A 21868-nucleotide genomic window follows, 5' to 3' on the forward strand; every position below is an offset into this window, starting at 1 on the left:
TACGCACTCCGGAGATCCAGTTTAGTGAAGAAGCGCACCCCATGCATTGACTCAATCGCCGTGGCGATAAGAGGTAGCGGGTAGCTGTACCTCACCGTGATTTGATTGAGATGTCTATAGTCAATGCACGGGCGTAGACCTCCATCCTTCTTCTTCACAAAAAAGAAACTCGAGGAGGCGGGTGAAGTGGAGGACCGAATGTACCCCTGACGCAGGGATTCAGAGACTTATGTCTCCATAGTCACCGTCTCCGCTTGCGACAGGGGATACACGTGACTCCTGGGAAGCGCAGCGTCTGCCAGGAGATTTATCGCACAATCCCCCCGTCGATGAGGTGGTAATTGAGTCGCCTTCTTTTTACAGAAGGCGAGAGCCAAATCTGCATATTCTAGGGGGATGCGCCTGGTGGAGACCTGGTCTGGACTTTCCACCGTGGTAGCACCAATGGAAACCCCTACACACCTCCCCGAGCACTCTCGCGACCACCCCGTGAGAGCCCTCTGTTGCCAGGAAATAGTGGGGTTATGATGAGCTAACCAAGGAAGGCCTAGTACCACGGGAAACGCAGGACAGTCAACGAGGAAGAGACTGATTTTATCCTCGTGACCCCCCTGCATCTCCATAGACAGGGAGATGGTGGCTTCCCTGATTAGCCCGGACCCTAATGGTCGACTATCCAGAGCGTGAACCGGGAAAGGTCTAACTACAGGAATAATGGGGATCCCTAAACTAAGGGCTAACGCTCTGTCGATAAAATTCCCAGCTGCGCCTGAATCGATGAGCGCCTTATGCTGGGAATGCGGGGGAAAATCAGGGAAACAAACAGGTACAAACAGGAGATCAACAGAGGACTCTGGATGAGTGTGGTGCAGACTAACCTGGGGTGCCAGAATGCCCTGCCTGTTACCTCGACTCCCAGAGGAACCGACACGACACCAACCAGCAGTGTGCCATCTGCGGCCACAGAAGGTGCACGTAATGGCTCCTCCTCCAGTCTCCCTACGCACAGCTCCTCCCAACTCCATGGGCACCGGAGCGGGAGTGCTGAAAGATGTCACGACAGAACCCCCTCTGGACGTCCGCGGGTGACCAGCAGGTTATCCAACCGGATGGGCAACTCCACCAGTTGGTCAAAGGGGATGGTGGCATCCCTGCAGGCCAGCTCACATTGGATGTCCTCGCGCAGGCTGCACCGATATTGGTCGATGAGGGCCCTGTCGCTCCAGCCTGCTCCAGCAGCCAAGGTCCGGAATTACAGGGCGAATTCCTGGGTGATCCTGGTCCCCTGCCTCAAATGGAAGAGCTGTTCTCCCGCCGCTCTCCCTTCGGGCGGATGGTCGAAGATGGCCCGGAAGCGACGGGTGAACTCCACGAAGTGGTCCAACGCCATGTCATCTTCTCCCGACAAGGCGTTTGCCCACTCCAGAGCTCTCCCTGAGAGGCATGAGACAAGGGCAGACACTCTCTCCCTTCCCGAGGGAGCTGGGTGCACAGTGGCCAGGTAAAGGTCCAGTTGTAATAGGAATCCCTGGCACTGTGTGGCCATCCCATCATACTCCCTGGGAAGGGAGAGACGTATCCCACTGGGACTGGCTCCGGATGGGACGGGTAGAGGCAACCCCGGTTGCACTGGTCGAGGCACTGGAGAGACTTCCTGTCTCTCCCAGCGGTCCATAGTCTGGACAACGCGATCCATCATGGCACCAACATGATGTAACATAGCCGAATCTTCCTGGACGCGCTTCTCGACTCCTCTAACCGGGGTACCTGCTCCTGCTGACTCCATAGTTGGTGTGTAATTCTGTTAGGTGTGTATATGGGAGGCAAAGTCAATTGCAGGAGAGCGGAGTATATTATTAAACAGGCGCACTTTAATACCGGTCAACAACAACAGCACATAAAACATACTAGTGCCACAAACACGGTCTAATCCAAAAGTGCAGTGCCTGACAAAATAATCACGTAACAATAAACAATTACACACAACATATGATGGGGAACAGAGGACTAACTACATGTAGATTGATTGGGGAATGAAAACCAGGTGTGTATGGAACAAGACAAAACAAATGGACATATGAGAAATGGAGCGGCGATGGCTAGAAAGCCGGTGACGTCGATCGCCGAATGCCGCCCGAACAAGGAGAGGAGCCAACTTCGGCGGAAGTCGTGACAGAAAGACTAGCAATCTGAAGCACATGAAGTACCTGTGTGGTCCACTGTCGATCCATTGGTAGCATTTTGTGCACTTAGATCGTGTATTACACAGCAGGACTGTGATCTCTCTGGATTCACTTCTCCAGACTCCCGGTTCTAATCCATGGCATCAGTTAAGAAACATTCGCTGTCTCCAAAGCAGCACAATCAATTTGAAATCTAAAAGGCAACAAAGAGACAAAGGATATTTCAGCTATTCACTAAATGGGTTCCAGGCAGCAGTTTTAAGATATGCAAGAAATAGCATGGTTATTAATCTATTATTAATCTCCATTTTGGAAAAGACATCTGGATACTGGCCGGGGTGAGGAAATGCTGACATCCTAATGAAAGTACAGGAGCACACCATTTTCAGCAAGGGTTTTGAGAGGTTTGTAATTGTAGGAATTGACCTATACATCAGCACAACCCCCTTCGCTGGCCAGGAGTCCTTTTGAGGTACCAGTCTTGACCAGCAGGCCCAGGATATATGGCCCCGATCAGCCTGCAAACTTAACCCATGCATATCATGTATTCTAAACATATTTAAAAAATGAATATATAAAATACTTGTTTTTGCTTTGACTACAAGGAACAAGAGTAGAATCCACATCACATTCAGAAGCAATTCAATGTTCATGTTTCTCAAGACGCATAATGTCAAATTATACTAAATGAAATATTGAAAAGGGTATTGGTTTGATCAAATGCATAGCAAATATGTTTTACTTATTGTGAATCTATTTCTAAATTGATTGAGAATAATTAATTTGTACGGGACAGCAGTATCACACACAGTATCATGCACAGTATCATACACACAATGAATTGTACTAATAGATAAATAAAAACTTTGCAATGTAGCCACCATAATTACATATTCTGTAATAAACTAAATGTACTTACATTAGAAGCTTGAGCTTGGATAGAAGCTCTCTGGCATTGTAGTTGAAAGTGGATATAGCCTACTGTACTAACAACCTAAACAACATTGCGGACTACCTATCCCTTCCCTCTCATGCTCCTCTCCCTTGTGTGTGTGTGTGTGTGTGTGTGTGTGTGTGTGTGTGTGTGTGTGTGTGTGTGTGTGTGTGTGTGTGTGTGTGTGTGTGTGTGTGTGTGTGTGTGTGTGTGTGTGTGTGAGAGAGAGAGAGAGAGAGAGAGAGAGAGAGAGAGAGAAAGAGAGGGGGTGTTCTTGACTGATGAGATAAAATGAGAGATGAGATGAGGTGAGATTAGAGACTAATATTTCTAGATACTCCATTCAGAAACAATAACTATGTGGGATGTAATGCTGCTATCTTAAATCTAACCAAAGTGCACCCCATTTAGTGACGCCTTGATGATAGATGCCAACCAAGATATCCTTCAGTCACGGCAACTGGGGAATGCTGGGAACGAGGAGGGGGTAAGCAGAGCGCATACGGGTGGACAATCGGGCAGAAGGTGGTAGAATATGTACTGGGGGACAGAGAGAAAGGGCATTGGGGAACCTTCCTCCGTGGCTGTTTTCATAACCAAGTGTAGATGTGGACATGATTGAGGGCAGGAGAGAATGGGGTGAGGACGTGAGACGGTGTGTGGAGAGATATATAGATACTTGATTTTATTCGTTTTTAAAGATATATACAGATGGTTCAAAGGATCCAATCAATGGAAGAGTGGGGGCAGGGGTGTATATCACAGATTTCAATGTTAGAGTATATAAGCGGTTAACTGATAATGTGTCAGTGTATGCAGCAGAGTTGATGGCCATGATTATAAGTTTGAGATGGGTGGAGGAGGTGAAACCACTCAGAGTGGTGATCTGCTCTGATTCGGCTGCAGTGTTGAATAGTGTGAAGTCAGGCAGGTTGATAGGGGAGACTTGTTTTTGGAGATGATGGTGCTGTTAATGGGATTGGAGAGGAAGGGAGTGGTGGTCAGCTTTTGTTGGGTTCCCGCCCATGTGGGTGTGGAGGGTAATGAGAAGGCTGATGTGGTGGCTAAGAATGCTATGAGGAGAGAAGGGGTAGATTTTCAAGTCCCGCTGGGCCGCAGGGAAGTCAAGTCCCTGATCCGGGCAAAAATGCTCGATCTTTGGCAAAGGAAGTGGGATGCTAGTTGTAAGGGGAGGCAATTTCATTGCATGCATAGATGTGTATGTAGACAGGACGAGTATTATGTGCCAGCTGAGCCTAAATGCAGCAAATGTAGTTGTGAACATGCACCCGAATTTCTGAAGTTTCCTGTTAGGGTGAAGGAGACGGAAGTGGCAAGAATAAGGGCTGTCCAGAATGTCTCCTATCATTGAGAAGAGTGGAAGAAAGGAGTGAAGTTGAAGAAGTAATGGTAGTAGGAGTAGAGACACCAGGTCATATTATTTGTTAACAAAGGGATCCTGACATGTTGCATATTAAGAAGGTGGAATTTGTGGTGTTTATTACTTTGGTTATCAGCACAAACGGAGGAAATCAGAGAAAATAGGCATCCTTGTGAGTTTTTTGGGACATTTTCTGCAGAGGCATTACACGGAATCCTGTCCATGACTCCTTTCTCACCGGCACGTGATTTGAATGTGACTGAAGGAGTGGGATGGTTGTTTGATTTACTTTTGTATTTTGTCGTGTCCCCGTACAGTAGGTGGCGGCAATATATATGGACACCATATGTGAACTGATTGCCCACCATCTATCTTCTGAGCTCGCGCTGCTAGGTGACCTAAACTGGGACATGCTTAAAACCCCAGCCATCCTACAATCTAAGTTTGATGCCCTCAATCTCAGACAAATTATCAATGAACCTACCAGGTACCACCCCAAAGCCGTAAACACGGGCACCCTCATAGATATCATCCTAACCAACTTGCCCTCTAAATACACCTCTGCTGTTTTCAACCAAGATCTCAGCGATCACTGCCTCATTGCCTACGTCCGTAATGGGTCTGTGGTCAAACGACCTCCACTCATCACTGTCAAACGCTCCCTGAAACACTTCAGTGAGCAGGCCTTTCTAATCGACCTGGCCCTGGTATCCTGGAAGGATAATGACCTCAACCCTTCAGTAGAGGATGCCTGGTTATTTTTTTTTAAATGCCTTCCTCACCATCTTAAATAAGCATGCCCCATTCAAGAAATTTAGAACAAAGAACAGATATAGCCCTTGGTTCTCTCCAGACCTGACTGCCCTTAACCAACACAAAAACATCCTGTCGCGTTCTGCATTAGCATCAAACAGCCCCTGTGATATGCAACTTTTCAGGGAAGTTAGAAACCAATATACACAGGTAGTTAGAAAAGCCAAGGCTAGCTTTTTCAAGCAGAAATTTGCTTCCTGCAACACAAACTCTAAAAAGTTCTGGGACACTGTAAAGTCCTTGGAGAATAAGAGCACCTCCTCCCAGCTGCCCACTGCACATAGGAAACTCTGTCACCACCAATAAATCCACTATAATTGAGAATTTCAATAAGCATTTTTCTACGGCTGGCCATGCTTTCCACCTGGCTACCCCTACTCTGGTCAACAGCACTGCACCCTCCACAGCAACTCGCCCAAGCCTTCCCTATTTCTCCTTCTCCCAAATCCAGTCAGCTGATGTTCTGAAAGAGCGGCAAAATCTGGACCCCTACAAATCAGCCGGGCTAGACAATCTGGACCCTCTCTTTCTAAAATGATCTGCCGAAATTGTTGCAATTCATATTACTAGCCTGTTCAACCTCTCTTTCGTATCGTCTGAGATTCCCAAAGATTGGAAAGTTGCCGCAGTCATCCCCCTCTTCAAAGGGGGGGGACACTCTAGACCCAAACTGCTACAGACCTATATCTATCCTACCCTGTCTTTCTAAGGTCTTCGAAAGCCAAGTTAACAAACAGATTACCATCCATTTCGAATCCCACCGTACCTTCTCCGCTACGCAATCTGGTTTCAGAGCTGGTCATGGGTGCACCTCAGCCACGCTCAAGGTCCTAAACGACATCATAACCGCCATCGATAAGAGACATTACTGTGCAGCCGTATTCATCGACCTGGCCAAGGCTTTCGACTCTGTCAATCACCACATTCTTATTGGCAGACTCGACAGCCTTGGTTTCTCAAATGATTGCCTCGCCTGGTTAACCAACTACTTCTCTGATAGAGTTCAGTGTGTCAAATCAGAGGGCCTGTTGTCCGCACCTCTGGCAGTCTCTATGGGGGTGCCACAGGGTCCAATTTTCGGGCCGACTCTCTTCTCTGTATACATCAATGATGTCGCTCTTGCTGCTGGTGATTCTCTGATCCACCTCTACGCAGACGGCACCATTCTGTATACTTCTGGCCCCTCTTTGGACACTGTGTTAACTAACCTCCAGACGAGCTTCAATGCCGTACAACTCTCCTTCCATGGCCTCCAACTGCTCTTAAATGCAAGTAAAACTAAATGCATGCTATTCAATCGACCACTGCCCGTACCTGCCCGTCCGTCCAGCATCACTACTGTAATAAAGATAATCTAACGTTTTACCTAATGATATATAAGGAGGGCATTTGCACAACATGTTTCACAACAGCACACAACAAAATTCCAGAGACATATTGAGCAACCAACTGATACCAATCACGACCACACCTAGAGACAGATGGCTGACTTAAGCCCTAGCCACACGAACTGACCACTGGTGTAAAGAACAACATTCCATGAATATCGCAAAGCACCCAGACACGAATTACCAGAAATACACACACACACACACTTAGGTGTGTTGGACTCCGAGGACAAAGGACACTGCCAAGGGCCAATGGGAAGTCGACACCACCTGGAGCGTGGACCGTCCCTCCACTCATCGACCAGTCAGGAGAGCGGACCTACTAGACTCAACGTCAACACACTGTTATTTCATTGTATAAATTGGATGTACACTATGTTTCGGGGCTCTCTTCTGCTAGTTCCCTATGAGCTAAACGAAGGACTCCGTGCACGCTCAGCCAAATATCTTTGTCTCATAATAAACTGCCTTACTATAAACTGAATCCACCTGGTACAGCGTCTTGACTTGGTCTCCTTCTCAAGTAATTGATCATCAACACTACTCTGGACGGCTCTGACTTAGAATACGTGGACAACTACAAATACCTAGGTGTCTGGTTAGACTGTAAACTCTCCTTCCAGACTCACATTAAGCATCTCCAATCCAAAATTAAATCTAGAATCGGCTTCCTATATCGCAATAAAGCATCCTTCACTCATGCTGCCAAACATACCCTCGTAAAACTGACCATCCTACCGATCCTTGACTTCGGCGATGTCATCTATAAAATAGCCTCCAACACTCTACTCAACAAATTGGATGCAGTCTATCACAGTGCCATCTGTTTTGTCAAGTCTCTGCTAGGTAAAGCCCCGCCTTATCTCAGCTCACTGGTCACCATAGCAGCACCCACTCGTAGCACGCGCTCCAGCAGGTATATCTCACTGGTCACCCCCAAAGCCAATTCTTCCTTTGGCCGCCTCTCCTTCCAGTTCTCTGCTGCCAATGACTGGAACAAACTGCAAAAATCACTGAAGCTTGAGACTCATATCTCCCTCACTAGCTTTAAGCACCAGCTGTCAGAGCAGCTCACAGATCACTGCACCTGTACATAGCCCATCTGTAAACAGCCCATCTATCCACCTCATTCCCATACTGTATTTATTTATTTATCTTGCTTCTTTGCACAACAGTATCTGTACTTGCACATTCATCTTCTGCACATCCACCATTCCAGTGTTTAATTGCTATATTGTAATTACTTCGCCACCAAAAAAAAAAAAATGATTATGGTGAATGAGGCAGCAATGTGAAGTTTAAGTGTTGTAATTGTGGGAGGGAACATGGTGCAGCATTTGGTGGATACCAGGTGCAGAGAGAGGCTAGAGAGGCTTAGAGATATAAAATTAGTCATGATGTATCGTATGCAGAGGCTGTAAAACAGATTGGTGGAACTACAGTGTGGAATGATGGCGCTTCCATGGCTGCTCCTGTAGTAAGTGGGTGTTTCTGCTGGTCCTGGCATGGTTTCGAGGCCTCTTCAGAAATTTGTGCTCATGAATGTGCGGTGTCAAAGGACGCTTTGAACAGGTTATAATACGACTCGGGGGATTTATTTGTTTTGTCATTTTCATGGTCGTAAAAGAATTGGGCAGATCATTAGTGATCGTACATACCAGCACAGTAGGTGGCGGCATGCACTTAAACGATTGCTTGCGGACCGCCATGATAGCATAGAATAAAGCTTTAAAGAAGAAGGTTTGGTCCAACATCCGAGTTCAGCCGATTATTTGATTTCCGGCGTCGTCAACCCAGATTGTGACCCTGAGCAGTTGTTTAGCTATCGTTGAAGTTTGATCGAGGATTGCAAATACATCACAAATGGTACCGTTAGTTAGCTAAATTAATGCAAAGAAATGCGTTTTGTTTTATGTGAATTTCATGGTTGGTTGCCTAACATAGCAATTGTCTAGATTCGTGTCTTCGCCTTGCTAAACCAGCTAATGCTAGCCAGCACTTTTAGCTAGCTAACGGTAGCTTGCCAGTCGCAATGGAAATGCAACAGCTTGTCGATTATTTTCAGACTTTTGGCTTGTTACCGTTTTGTTAGTTAAGCGTTCGCTATTTGTTTTATGTCTCAGGTTATGGTTACCTAGCTAGATCTAGCTAGCGAAGTTGCCATCTGGAATGCGAAATAAGTTTTTTAACCAACAAAAGATTGTATTGTTTGGGCAGACTAGTATGTCCGACTCGACTTAGAGTAGACCGCAGTATAGTAACTTTAGATATTAATGTTTGCCATCAGATTAGTTGTTTTCGACATAATGATGATTAGCCTATCAGATCGAACCTCCAGCGGCATAACGTTACCCAAGTACTGCAACTAGCTTGTACTCTGCAGGTCGAGCCGACAGTCCATTGAAATCATGGTACATTTATTTTCAACCAACCTTTATTTGGCTATACTTGCACTGGCGTGTCTTAAACGGATGTTTCCAGTTCCAGGGTAACTCCAAAAACTAGAGAATATTAAATCCACTTTTTTGTATTGAGTTAGAAATGGCTTGTCGCATGTGTGTACATCTGTGTTTGGGTTGTATGCGAGATATCCGGCAGCTAAAATGCTGAGGGAACTCCGTGCAAAAAGTGGATTTAATATTTTAATGAATATTCTCTGGTTATCTGAGTTCCATCTGCAAATGGAAACAGATGTCTAAGACACCAGTGCCTAACAAATCGAGAATGAAAAAAGTATCGACAAAGGTTGTTTGAAAATAATTGCCATGTTTTTATGGACCGTCGGATCGACCTCCAGTACAATAAATATTAGTTATTGCGCTGGAGGTTGTCTGACTGGCTAGATGATGATGATTATCTTCCAGGACAGTGAAGTGTCAGACTTTGAGCCTGCACCAGGGCTTGAGAGCAGTATGGAGGGCGAGAATGCACCAGTGTACTGCATTTGTCGAAAACCTGACATCAATTGCTTCATGATGTGAGTTTAATCAGATCATAACAGCAACACCTTCAACACAAGTAATCATAACATGACCTTGAAATGTTACATAACCTTAATTTCATGGGGCTCATATCTGTGTTTTTCTTGTAGTGGTTGTGACAACTGTAATGAGTGGTTTCATGGTAACTGCATCAATCTCACAGAGAAGATGGCCAAAGCTATCAGGCAGTGGTACTGCCTGCGATGCCAAGGTGAGCTTTTGGTTTCCCATTCACTATCATCCACATGGGTATCTGTCACATGTACTTACTAACCTGTTGCTTTTTATTAGACAAAAACCCATCATTGGAGATAAAATACCGTCCAAAGAAGAGCCGCGAAAAGGAGACAGAGGGCCAGAGAGAGCCAGAGAGAAAATTTGAAAGACAAAACAGCACTCCAGATTATAAATCTGAAAGGCGCCGTGGATCAAAGGTTCGTTATTTTACATCTAAATGTTATGTCCCCATTTTCCTTCAATGTATATCTAAAATTGTGCGTCTTTGGAACTATTCTATTGGCAAACATATCTTTGTCTCTCTTGTTTGTCTCAGGTTAAGCGCTCTGCTCGTATGTGTGGAGAGTGCGAGCCCTGCTTGAGGACTGAGGACTGCGCCACATGCGACTTCTGCAAGGACATGAAGAAATTTGGGGGTCCCAACAAAATAAGACAGAAGTGTCGATTTAGGCAGTGTGACGTCCGAGCCAGGGTGCGTTCCTAATGAGACTATGCCATCACAATTTTTTTTTACTTACATCTTTTGAACTGGTGTAGTCAAAAAACGTCTGTAGTCTTGCAAACTGTGACACAATGCCTCTTATTCTCTGCAGAAAATGTTGCGTGTGAAGGATGAAGAGTTTAATTTGCGTGAAAGGCGGGATAATTCCTACCACCGGCGAAGACGATATTCAGACGACTACGATAGTGAGGCAGAACTCTATGAAAAGTACAAGGCAGCGGGATATGACGACAACATGGTATTGCAATAGATGAGAAATATGGCTGAAGATTCTGTCAAGAACTATTTGAAACACATAAAAAATACACAAAGATCCTTATTATTGTCCTACTGTTGCACTTACACTCCCATATCCACTTGTTCTTTAGCTTGAATAACAATTTTTCAAGTATTTTGAATGTTTATCTTATTGTTTCTGTTCAACCCAGCCATGGCTCAGTGATGAGGATGACGGGCCTCCATTCAGCCCTGTCCTGCGAAAGAAAGCTGTGAAGGTCAAGCATGTAAAGAGACGGGAAAATAAATTTGACAAGAAAGTAAGTAAACTTTACTTTCACATCTTGCAGACACACAATGATTACTGTTAATTTTTATCCATGCAGTTGCAGTCCACATCTACCAAATATTTGAAGATTTTAGCTTTTTTTATTGCATCATAGGAATCTTACTGTTGTGACAAACTACATCAAAGTACAGTGATCTTACATGTGTGCATTGCGATTTGTTTTTTGTTAATGCATATCAGAAAGAGTCACGGCGGCACAAACAGAAGCAGAAGCACAAGGACAAAGTCAGGCACAGTGATAGGGGCGATGCCAGGGATGGAGGAGGGCAGCGACAGTGCCTTGGGCCCAGCTGTGTGGAAGCTGCACGAGCCAACTCCAAATACTGCTCAGAGGAATGTGGCATGAAGCTGGCTACCAAGTAAGCGCACAAACACCAAAACACACACATGCAACTGTAAGAAAATCAACCAAATGTAAAATGCATTCTGTCTCTAGCCGGCTCTATGAGATACTCCCTCAACGTATCCAGCAGTGGCAGCAGAGCCCCTGCATCGCTGAGGAGCAGGGCAAGAAGCAACTGGAGCGGATCCGAAGGGATCAGCAGAATGCACGCATGCGTCTCACTGACATGGAGAAACGCTTCCACGAGCTGGAGGGAATCATTGCTAAGGCCAAGCAGCAGGTAGTCCAGCAGGATGAGGAGGTGAGTCACTTCAGAATTTGTTTATTGGCCACTGCGGTATTTATCCAGTGGGGTCAGAGCTCCTCGGCTAGAGAAATGTTTTGCCCGTTCAAGTCTGCGCTCAAATCTTTCAGCGGCTTCCTGGGTGAAACATTGCTTTGACGTGTCTTTCTTTTGGTTCTCGTTTCAGACGAATGAAGGGGACAATGAAGAAACAGACCTGATGATTTTCTGTGTGTCCTGCAGTCACCCTATCAACCCAAAGGTGGCACTGCGACATATGGAGAGATGCTATGCTAAGGTGAGCCAGTCAATGTTGAGCCAACATTCTTTTTATCTAGCCTATCAGTCAACCCCAATAATGCCTTCCCTCTAACTCAGTTAGCGTAGCGCCACAGGGTTTGATTGCAGCCATTTTCTTGTACGTGTAAAGATGGAGATTTCCTATTTAGCTTCTCTGATTTTAGTTGTGAGTTTGTGGTATACATCCAGAGTGCAGTGGCTGATAAGTGTCTGCAACATCCTATATGGGAGAGGATGAAATGTACAGAATTAAACTTAATATAGAGTACTAGCAATATGAATATAAGTTGCAAATATGCACTCCTTCCTAAAGGACACAGTATAAACTGATAACATTCTGTATTTCTCTCTCTTTTGCATTGACAGTATGAGAGCCAGACATCTTTCGGTTCAATGTACCCAACAAAGATCGAAGGGTAAGAGTCTAGCACTTTGAATGGGTTTGCTGGAAGTGAACAATTGTTGCTTGCTTTTCTGTTTCCATATTGTTTCACCACGGTAGTCTCTATACTTTTTGTTCTCAGAGCAACAAGACTCTTCTGCGATGTGTACAACCCCCAGAGCAAGACCTACTGCAAGAGGCTTCAGGTTTTGTGCCCAGAACATTCCAGGGACCCAAAGGTCAGTGATGATTGGCAAGTCAGATGCAAAAAACTTTGCCATAAAGCACACTAATTGTCCTGCTGTTTGACTTATGATGTATAATCTTGGCTTCGCTTGCCCTTCTCTTGTTTTGTGGTTAGGTCCCAGGGGATGAGGTGTGCGGCTGTCCTCTGGTCCGTAATGTGTTTGAGGCAACAGGAGAATACTGCAGGGTTTCTAAACGCAAATGTAATAAGCACTACAACTGGGAGAAGCTCAGGAGAGCTGAGGTGGACCTGGAGCGTGTCAGAGTGGTTAGTAGTGGAATGTACCACATCCATCTATTTTGAGCCACTTCACCAGGGTTGAGGTGAATTCCATTGGAATTCCTGTAGATTGAATCAGAAAGATCCCATAATTCCAGTTCATTCTGATTTTTGGCTAACATGAATCAATTGACTAAGACCCTGGTTATAACAAACATTATTGACCTTCATAAATGGTAGTTCATATGATCTATGAAAGTGAATTTTAAAGGACCGAGTAGACAGTTGATTTCAAAGACTTTTGCTATATTAATCATTACTCCTTGCTTTTCTCCCAAAATGTATTTGTAAACAGTGGTACAAGCTGGATGAGCTCTTTGAGCAGGAGCGCAACGTCAGGACTGCTATGACCAACAGGGCTGGTCTTCTCGCTCTTATGCTGCACCAAACCATTCAGCACGACCCCCTGACAACGGATCTCCGTTGCAACAAGGACAGATAGCCAGCTGCATCTTCATGTTATTTCTGAGTGGCATTTTCGTACATCTTTGTTAGAGATTTATAGTATCTTTTTGTAGAGACTTTGGATTTTAAGACCTTTGCTGAAGTTGAAAAACAGAAATATTTGAATGGTAAATGAATATATTTTCCTTGTGTCCAGCACTATTGAGGTCTTGTCTCTTCTGGTATCTTGCTAATTATAGTCCAAAAATAAAGACTGTGGTCAAGCTCTCTTGCAAATGAAAAACCTTGGTCAAGCCATCCGCGCTGTAGAATCTGCGTGTGCACATGCGCTCACATTATGGTATAGCTGGCCCCATTTAGTTGACTGGTGGATTGTTTGTTTGGTAGCTGGTCGACCAACAGCCTGAGATTTCCTTAGTCGAGCAGTAGCAAAAAAATTATTTCATGGTGTACAAGACACTGGTCTGATTCGTGCCCGTCTGAGTGGACTGCTCCATTGTGGAGGACGTGGGGATGGCACAGTCCATAAAATGTGCTACTGAAATTGTATATGGTTATATTACATAAGAACAATGGTGCAATTATAATATTTTAAAACAAATGCGCTTTCTCTAGTGTTGTATAGTGGTCGCTGTTCACTGTTCAGAAAAACGTCAGTGCGCTCTTGAATTGGCACCTTTTCAACTAGTATTCCGGAGTCAACTAGTATTCCGGAGTCAACTAGTATTCCGGAGTCAACTAGTATTCCGGAGTCAACTAGTATTCCGGAGTCAACTAGTATTCCCTAGTATTCCGGAGTCAACTAGTATTCCGGTGTTGAGAACAATACGGTGGAGGCAGCAGCAGAATGAGATGAGAACAGCCCTTGGCTTATTGTCAAAGAAGTGAGGAGAAAGGGAACCCCAACTTAATTAGGTCTACTCAACAGTCTGTTGAATATGCCTGGCTTCATATATCCATATATCTACAAAAATAAAACAGATCCTGCTTCTGTTGCCTGTTTGAGTGTTTAATAGCCTACTGATTCAGTGAGCACCAAGCCTCATGCAATTACATGTCAAGTAAACAATTTTACAAATTCAGCTGTTTTTAATCTTTGCTTTGCTGTAATAAAGGCTTTATACTTTTCAGCCTCTGGTATTATAGTTTGTGTTAACACTTCCAAATTGTCAGATAAATAATATAACGCACCTTTTTCTTGATATTAGTAGTAGTTGTATTTATTAAGGATGCCCAGGCAGCAGCTACTCTTACTGGGGTCCAGCAAAATTAAGGCAGTTAAACAATGTTAAAAAGATTACAAGACATTCACAACAGTGTGCCCTCGGGCCCCTACTCTACAACATATCTAAAACACAAAATCCATGTGTACCTGTGTGTGTGTTTATGCATGTGTCTCTGCCTATGTTTGTGTTGCTTCACAGTCCCTGCTGTTCCGTAAGGTGTGTTTTTTTAAATCAAATTTTACTGCTTGCATGAGTTACTTGATGTGGAATAGAGTTCCATGTAGTCATGGGTCTATGCAGTACTTTAAGCCTCCCATAGTCTGTTCTGGACTTGGGGACTGTGAAGAGACCTCTGGTGGCACGTCTTGTGGGGTATGCATGGGTGTCCGAGCTGTGTGCCAGTAGTTCAAACAGACAGCTCGGTGCATTCAACATGTCAATACCTACACAAATACAAGTAGTGATGAAGTCAATCTCTCCACTTTGAGCCAGCAGAGATTGACATGCATATTATTAATTAGCTCTCTGTGTACATCCAAAGACCAGCCTTGCTGCCCTGTTCTGAGCCAATTGTAATTTTCCCAAGTCCCTCTGTGGCACCTGACCACACGACTGAACAGTAGTCCAGGTGTGACAAAACTAGGGCCCATAGAACCTGCCTTGTTGATAGTGCTGTTAAGGCAGAGCATCGCTTTATTATGGACAGACCTCTCCCCACCTTAGCTACTGTTGTAACAATATGTTTTGACTATGACAGTTTACAATCCAGGGTTACTCCAAGCAGTTTAGTCACCTCAACTTGCTCAATTTCCACATTCATTACAAGATTTAGTTGAGGTTTCGGGTTAACTGAATGATTTGTCCCAAATACAATGAATTTAGTTTTTGAAATATTTAGGACTAACTTATTCCTTGCCACCCATTCTGAAACTAACTGCAGCTCTTTAAGTGTTGCAGTCATTTCAGTCGCTGTAGTAGCTGACGTGTATAATGTTGAGTCATCCACATACATTGACACACTGGCTTTACTCAAAGCCAGTGGCATGTCTTTAATAAGATTGAAAAAGTAAGGGGCCTAGACAGCTGCCTTGGGGAATTCCTGATTCTACCTGGACTTTGTTGGAGAGGCTTCCATTAAAGAACACCCTCTGTGTTCTGTTAGACAGGTAACTCTTTATCCACAATAGCAGAGGGTGTAAAGCCATAACACATATGTTTTTCCAGCAGCAGACAATGATCAATTATGTCAAAAGCCCCACTGAAGTCTAACAAAACAGCCCCCACAACCTATGATCATAAGTAATGTCATTATCATCAGTAGGCTTAGTATAGCAGCCTTCTATAACCACCATTAAGCTGTAGGCCTAACATGTTGACCACACCTCTTGTGTTGCAAAATAAATGTACACACACATTATTCAATCATTGCACCAACATTGCTCGTGCGCGTCAACGAGCGTATGCATAGCCAGGTGTTAAAATAGAACTTTGTTTGATTGGTGACGCTTGACGCGCTGCAAGTCCTACCTCTCCCATCTATCTCCTCATTGGTTTTTAGGAGCATATACCCACGTGGGTGATTGAAAGATGAACTGAGGTCCACACTCCAGTTCAGTTGATGGTGGTAATGCACCTTCAACTTGGTTGCCAACCGCCATATAAAGTCTGAAGAAGAGGAAGCCTTGGAGGAGATATTACTAGAAACGAACTCGGTTTACCCTTTTAACTGTGGATTAATTGTCAGAGTAGAGGACCTTGTGCATTTCAGGTAAAATAACAACTCAATGTTTATATCCCAGGACAAATTAGCTAGCAACAGCAAGCTAGCTAAATTGCCATAAATGTTTGCTTTTCAACCTGCCCCAAAATTAATATAGTTGGTTCAGAGTTTGTTTTGATATTTCAACCTGCGTGTCCTGACCACGTCTGGTGTGGGTAAACAAAATCAACATGTGCGCAATGGCACGCACTCACGTGAGCGGTCTGGTTAGCATGTAAGAGTCCATCCTGTTTAGTCTTAATACCGTAACTTACTTAGGCCTATATTTCAATACTTATATAAGCTACTGTATCAATCATTCATTCTTTCATGTCATCACACAACATATGAGTCATTCATGATTTGAAATGCAATCAAGCATTTTAGTTTTAAAATAAAATAAAGCAAGCGTTGAATAATTATCTTAAACAATAAATAAACCGTTCCATTTCGGATATTGCATTCACAGATAAATGCTACTATTTTTAGTCTTTGCTGTAATAAAGGCTTAACAACAACAAAAAACATTACAACAGACTCTCTGGTACGCTTATTTATTGAGTGTTGTTTACATTGTTCCAAACAGTCAGAAAAATTATATTGTAATCTATACAGCACCTGTTTGGCACACATAATATGCACGCAGAGTTTGCTCCTTACCTTCTTGTTCTTGATCTCCAATATTTTCCACAACTAGTCAAATGTATTCCTCCTGAGCAACCAGTAAACATTCCCCCATTTCGAGTTTATTTGTCATGCCCTCTACATCCATTTTTGCTGTCACGTGTTACAGTGTTCAGAGTTTGTTATAACCAATTTATTGAAGTGATTATAATATGTTATAGGTCAGGTCCTATTGTGCACTATTTGGACAGGATTAGTTTTACTGGGGGAGGTCGGGTAATGTAATTATATGCTGCAGCAGGGAAGAGAGAGAGAGAACAGGTGCTAGTCACATAGTCGTTGTCTTTTTGTTTTAACACAGTGCTGCAAGTTTCAGCCCGGCACAATCAAATTAATTGCAGGTCGGACTCCATCTAGTCATTTGTGTGTCTTAATTATTTAATCAAACAGCGTGCTTAAGGCATCAGACAAGCTCAGTGAATATAGTTGATTTAAATAAAACACATAAGATGTGTCAATATATGGAAAAAATACTGCGCATTTTTTTGAATTTCGACCAATCCATTGATCAAACAGACGACTCTTGGTCGACGAAGATTTTTTTTTGTTGTCGGGGACATCAGTAAATTATGGTATCATGCGGAATATGCTTGACAGGGAGAGATGCTCCGATCTCTGAACCTCTTCTAAACAGATTGTCACCAGTGAATTGTGTGATATGTTAATATGCAGTAAATTCATTCAAAAAGTTAAGCAAATTGTATTGACTTTTTTAGTTTCGGTTTGGTAGCAACACGCATCATACACAGAAGCACATGTCTCCCAGGCAATAGTTAGGGTAGACCCTAATCAGTGATTGATATCCCACATAACTATGATTGCATTTGGATCTCATGAAAGGTCAGAAATAGTCTCGCAGCAAAGAAACATCTAAGCACTTTATAAATGCACAGATCTGATGAAAATAAAGCCATGATTGGATTTTTTTTTATGATCATAACCCATTGTCAATTATGATAATTTAAAAGATTTGAATGGTCCTGATTTTAATTGAAAGCTAATTGAAATAGATTGCCAATACAAGTAATTACTGGGTTAGTTCCAGCTCATATTTACATTTACATTTTAGTCATTTAGCAGACGCTCTTATCCAGAGCGACTTACAGTAGTGAATGCATACATTTCATCCATTTCCCCCCCCCCCGTATTTCATAGGAAAGTATTCAGGCCCCTTGACTTTTTCCACATTTTGTTAGGTTAAGGCCTTATTCTAAAATTCATTAAATAGTTTTTTCCCTCATCAATCTACACACAATATCCCATAATGACAAAGGAAAAACATGATTTTAAAGACCGAAATATCACATTTACATAAGTATTCAGACTGTTCACTCAGTAATTTGTTGAAGCACTTTTGGCAGCGATTACAACCTGAAGTATTCTTGGGTATGATGCTACAAACTTGGCACACCTGTATTTGGGGACTTTCTACCACTCTTCTCTGCAGATCCTCTCAAGCTCTGTCAGGTTAGATGGGGAGCTATTTTCAGGTCTCCCCAGAGATGTTAGATCGGGTTCAAGTCCGGGCTCTGGCTAGGCCACTCAAGGACATTCAGAGACGTGTCCCGAAGCCACTCCTGCATTGTCTTGGCTGTGTGCTTAGGGTCGTTGTCCTGTTGGAAGGTGAACCTTCGGCCCAGTCTGAGGTCCTGAGCGCTCTGGAGCAGGTTTTCATGAAGGATCTGTCTGTACTTTGCTCCGTTCAACTCTGCCTCGATCCTGACTAGTCTCCCAGTCCCGGCTGCTGAAAAACATCCCCACAGCATGATGCTGCCCCCACCATGCTTCACCGTAGGGATGGTGCCAGGTTTCCTTCAGACGTGACACTTGGCATTCAGGCCAAAGAGTTCAATCTTGGTTTCATCAGACCAGGGAATCTTGTTTCTCATGGTCTGAGAGTCCTTTAGGTGCCTTTTTGCAAACTCCAAGCAGGCTGTCATGTGCCTTTTACTGAGGAGTGGCTTCCGTCTGGCCACTCTACCATAAAGGCCTGATTGGTGGAGTGCTGCAGAGATGGTTGTCCTTCTAGAGCTCTATTAGAGTGACCATCAAGTTCTTGGTCACCTCCCTGACCAAGGCCCTTCTCCCCCGATTGTGCAGTTTAGCTGGGCGGCCAGCTCTAGGAAGAGTCTTGGTGGTTCCAAAACTTTTTCCATTTAAGAATGATGGAGACCACTTTGTTCATAGGGACCTTCAATGCTGAAATAATGTTTTGGTACCCTTCCCCAGATCTGTGCCTCGAAACAATCCTGTCTCTGAGCTCTACGGACAATTCCTTCGGCCTACTGGCTTGGTTTTTGCTCTGACATGCACTGTGAACTGTGGGATATTAAATAGACAGGTGTGTGCCTCTCCAAATCATGTCCAATCAATTGGATTTACCACAGGTGGACTCCAACCAAGTTGTAGAAACATCTTAAGGATGACCAATGGAAACAGGATGCACCTGAGCTCAATTTCAAGTCTCATAGCAAAGGGTCTGAATGCTTATGTAAATAAGGTATCTGCTTTTATTTTTAATACATTTGTAAAAACATTTTAAAAACGTTTGGTTTTGAATTATGGTGTATTGTGTGTAGATTGTTGAGGAATTATTTTTATTTAATCCATTTTAGAATAAGGCTGTAACGTAAGAAAATGTGGAAAAAGTCAAGGGGGTCTGAATACTTTCCGAAGGCACTTTAGCACATATTGGAGACTATGAAAATTAAACATACTGTTTCAAATATGTAACATTTTGAAAATACACATATATCGCATACATAGTAAATAAGAAATAAGGCCTGAGGGGGTGTGTATATGGCCAATATACCATGGTGAAGTGCCTGGATACAGCCCTTAGCCGTGATATTGGCCAAATACAACAAACCCCCAAGGTGCTTTATTGCTATTATAAACAGGTTACCAACAGAAATAGAAAAGTAAACAAGTATTTTTGCATCCTACCCATGGTTTATTGTCTGATATACCACAGCTTTCAGCCAATCAGCATCCAGGTTCCAAACTACCTAGTGTATAATGGAATTCATCCCATGTTGGAGACTCAATTAAAGAATAATTTCAAATATGTAGTCAGCAAACTCAATGGAATAATAGAGAACAACTACTCATCTATCCATGTTATGGACTGGAAGCATGTTGAAACAAAATCTGATATTAAATCCATGCTAAAATAGTGTGCAAAACTCTCATCAAGGCAAAGGGTGGCTACTTTGAAGAATCTCAAATAAAAAATATATGTTGATTTGTTTAACACTTTTTTGGTTACTACATGATTCCATATGTGTTATTTCATAGTTTTGACGTCTTCACTATAATTCTACAATGTAGAAAATAGTAAAAAATTAAGGAAAACCCTGGAATGAGTAGGTGTGTACAAACTGTTGACTGGTACTGTAGGTGGAGGTTGAGATGTATGTGTCCTGGTGAAAGGAGAGGAAGGTCACGTTTCTCGGGATGTTCTTCCTCAGAGGGTGCAGCATCAGAATCAGCAGGCTAAAGCTCTCACACACTAACCCCTTCAGAGAGGACAGAGGGTACGACAGTCTGCCTCCTCATCCCTACCCACCCACCCCACACATACACCTCCTTACCTCACACATACACATGCACACACACAAATCTCATTAGATTCTCAGTGCAGACTAAGCCTTTCTATGTGGAAATTATGACAGTGTGTGTGTCCATGTGTGCTCATCCCTTCCTGTGTGTGTGTGTTACCTGTTGGGAGTGGTCTAGCTGCTGCAGCTGCTCCATGTCTAGGGATTTCCTTCTCTACTGAACATGTGTAGGATGTGGGGGATTGTAAGGGGACTGTAATTCTGCATCCAGCGTCTATGGAGACTGATGAATCTACACACAGAGTCAAATACAAAGTATATTTAGATCATCGCAAATTACACACGTCCTCTGTCCCCCTCTAGAAAAACAAAGGTGAAATGTCATTATACTCTAATACAGGGGTATTCAACTCTTACCCTACGAGGTCTGGCACCTGCTGGTCCTGTTCTACCTCGTAATTAATTGCACTGGTGTCCCAGGTCTAAAATCAGTCCCTGAATGGAAAAAGACAGTGGAACTGGCTTGGAGGTCCAAAGTGTAGTTTGAGGGCTCTAGTATATAGAACCATACCATGCTAGGCAGGGAATGGCAGAAGTGTTGTGCCTGCCTGCCTGCCTATATGTGTAGTGTCACTGTCAACACTGCCAGCTTCAATCTCACCCAGTTGTGCAGGTGTAGTGGTGGCCATAAGCAGGCATGCTCAGCATGCCCACCTATTTCTCTACAGATATACTCACTAATTACCATTGAGAATAATTGAATGACTGAACAAATGAACGATCAATCTTAATTCCTTTCATCTCTGGCTTTATTGGGTGGCGGGAATGACGACCTATAGCCAGCTACCTACACCATATAGACAAAAAAAAATACACCATAAAAACTACACCATATAGACAATGGTTGATCATTAATTTATACTCACCTGATGGCAGAGAGTGGGTGATGGTCAAAACTTGGCATGTCAAGCCGTTTTCCTTGTACAGTATAACTTGACAGACTGACACACACACCTGTTTGGTATGATAGCTAACGTTACAACAGTAGGTAGCGTTAGCATTTAACGTTAGCTCGATGCTTGGTGGCTTTTAATATCAGCTCCCGATATTGTCTATCACTATCGGTAAAGCCACCAAGTATTGAACGCAGCTAGCTAGTTAGCTAACTAACTACCGTTACTTGTTGGTGGTCCTATTTAGAACTAACCTGGAGAAAATTAGCTAGCTGAAGCTATGATCAGATAACGTCAAATAGTCACACATATTTTCCTTAAAAACAGCTAGCACTGCCAGTAGCAGAATACATATCATCAAATATTTGTATAACATAAACATACTTGTTCTATCTATGGTATTATGTTGTAGCCCCTCGTCTCTACGTCCACATTATCTGTTCATTAATTAAATATTGTGGAC

At 43.4% G+C, this 21868-nt stretch overlaps 1 protein-coding gene and 1 long non-coding RNA gene across 4 annotated transcripts; one reads left to right on the forward strand and one right to left on the reverse strand.

Annotated features, from left to right (window-relative positions):
* The first annotated feature begins 8068 nt into the window (after positions 1-8068).
* Positions 8069-14353, forward strand: cxxc1b (CXXC finger protein 1b). Of its 3 annotated transcripts, none has more exons than XM_014133258.3 (14): positions 8069-8176; positions 9564-9676; positions 9791-9891; positions 9972-10114; positions 10234-10389; positions 10511-10657; positions 10848-10955; positions 11165-11343; positions 11421-11628; positions 11798-11908; positions 12277-12326; positions 12435-12531; positions 12654-12806; positions 13114-14353. In XM_014133258.3, exons 1-14 carry the CDS (start codon positions 8162-8164, stop codon positions 13258-13260), a joined length of 1728 nt encoding a protein of 575 aa, XP_013988733.1. In that variant the 5' UTR covers positions 8069-8161; the 3' UTR covers positions 13261-14353. The 3 variants fall into 3 exon arrangements, with proteins under 3 accessions (XP_013988733.1, XP_013988734.1, XP_013988735.1); XM_014133259.3 differs by lacking the exon at positions 8069-8176 and adding an exon at positions 8396-8565; XM_014133260.3 differs by lacking the exon at positions 8069-8176 and adding an exon at positions 8580-9110.
* Positions 14354-16748: 2395 nt separating this feature from the next.
* On the reverse strand, positions 16749-21853 carry LOC106565763 (uncharacterized). Its single transcript, XR_001319727.3, has 3 exons — positions 21379-21853; positions 20870-20947; positions 16749-20744 (listed from the first exon to the last, which is right to left on the reverse strand). It is a non-coding gene; the product is annotated as an uncharacterized LOC106565763 (long non-coding RNA).
* Between the last annotated feature and the right edge of the window lie 15 nt (positions 21854-21868).

The sequence above is a fragment of the Salmo salar genome, chromosome 12, assembly GCF_965601325.2.
Source record: "Salmo salar chromosome 12, fSalSal1, whole genome shotgun sequence".
Lineage (NCBI taxonomy): Eukaryota > Metazoa > Chordata > Actinopteri > Salmoniformes > Salmonidae > Salmo > Salmo salar.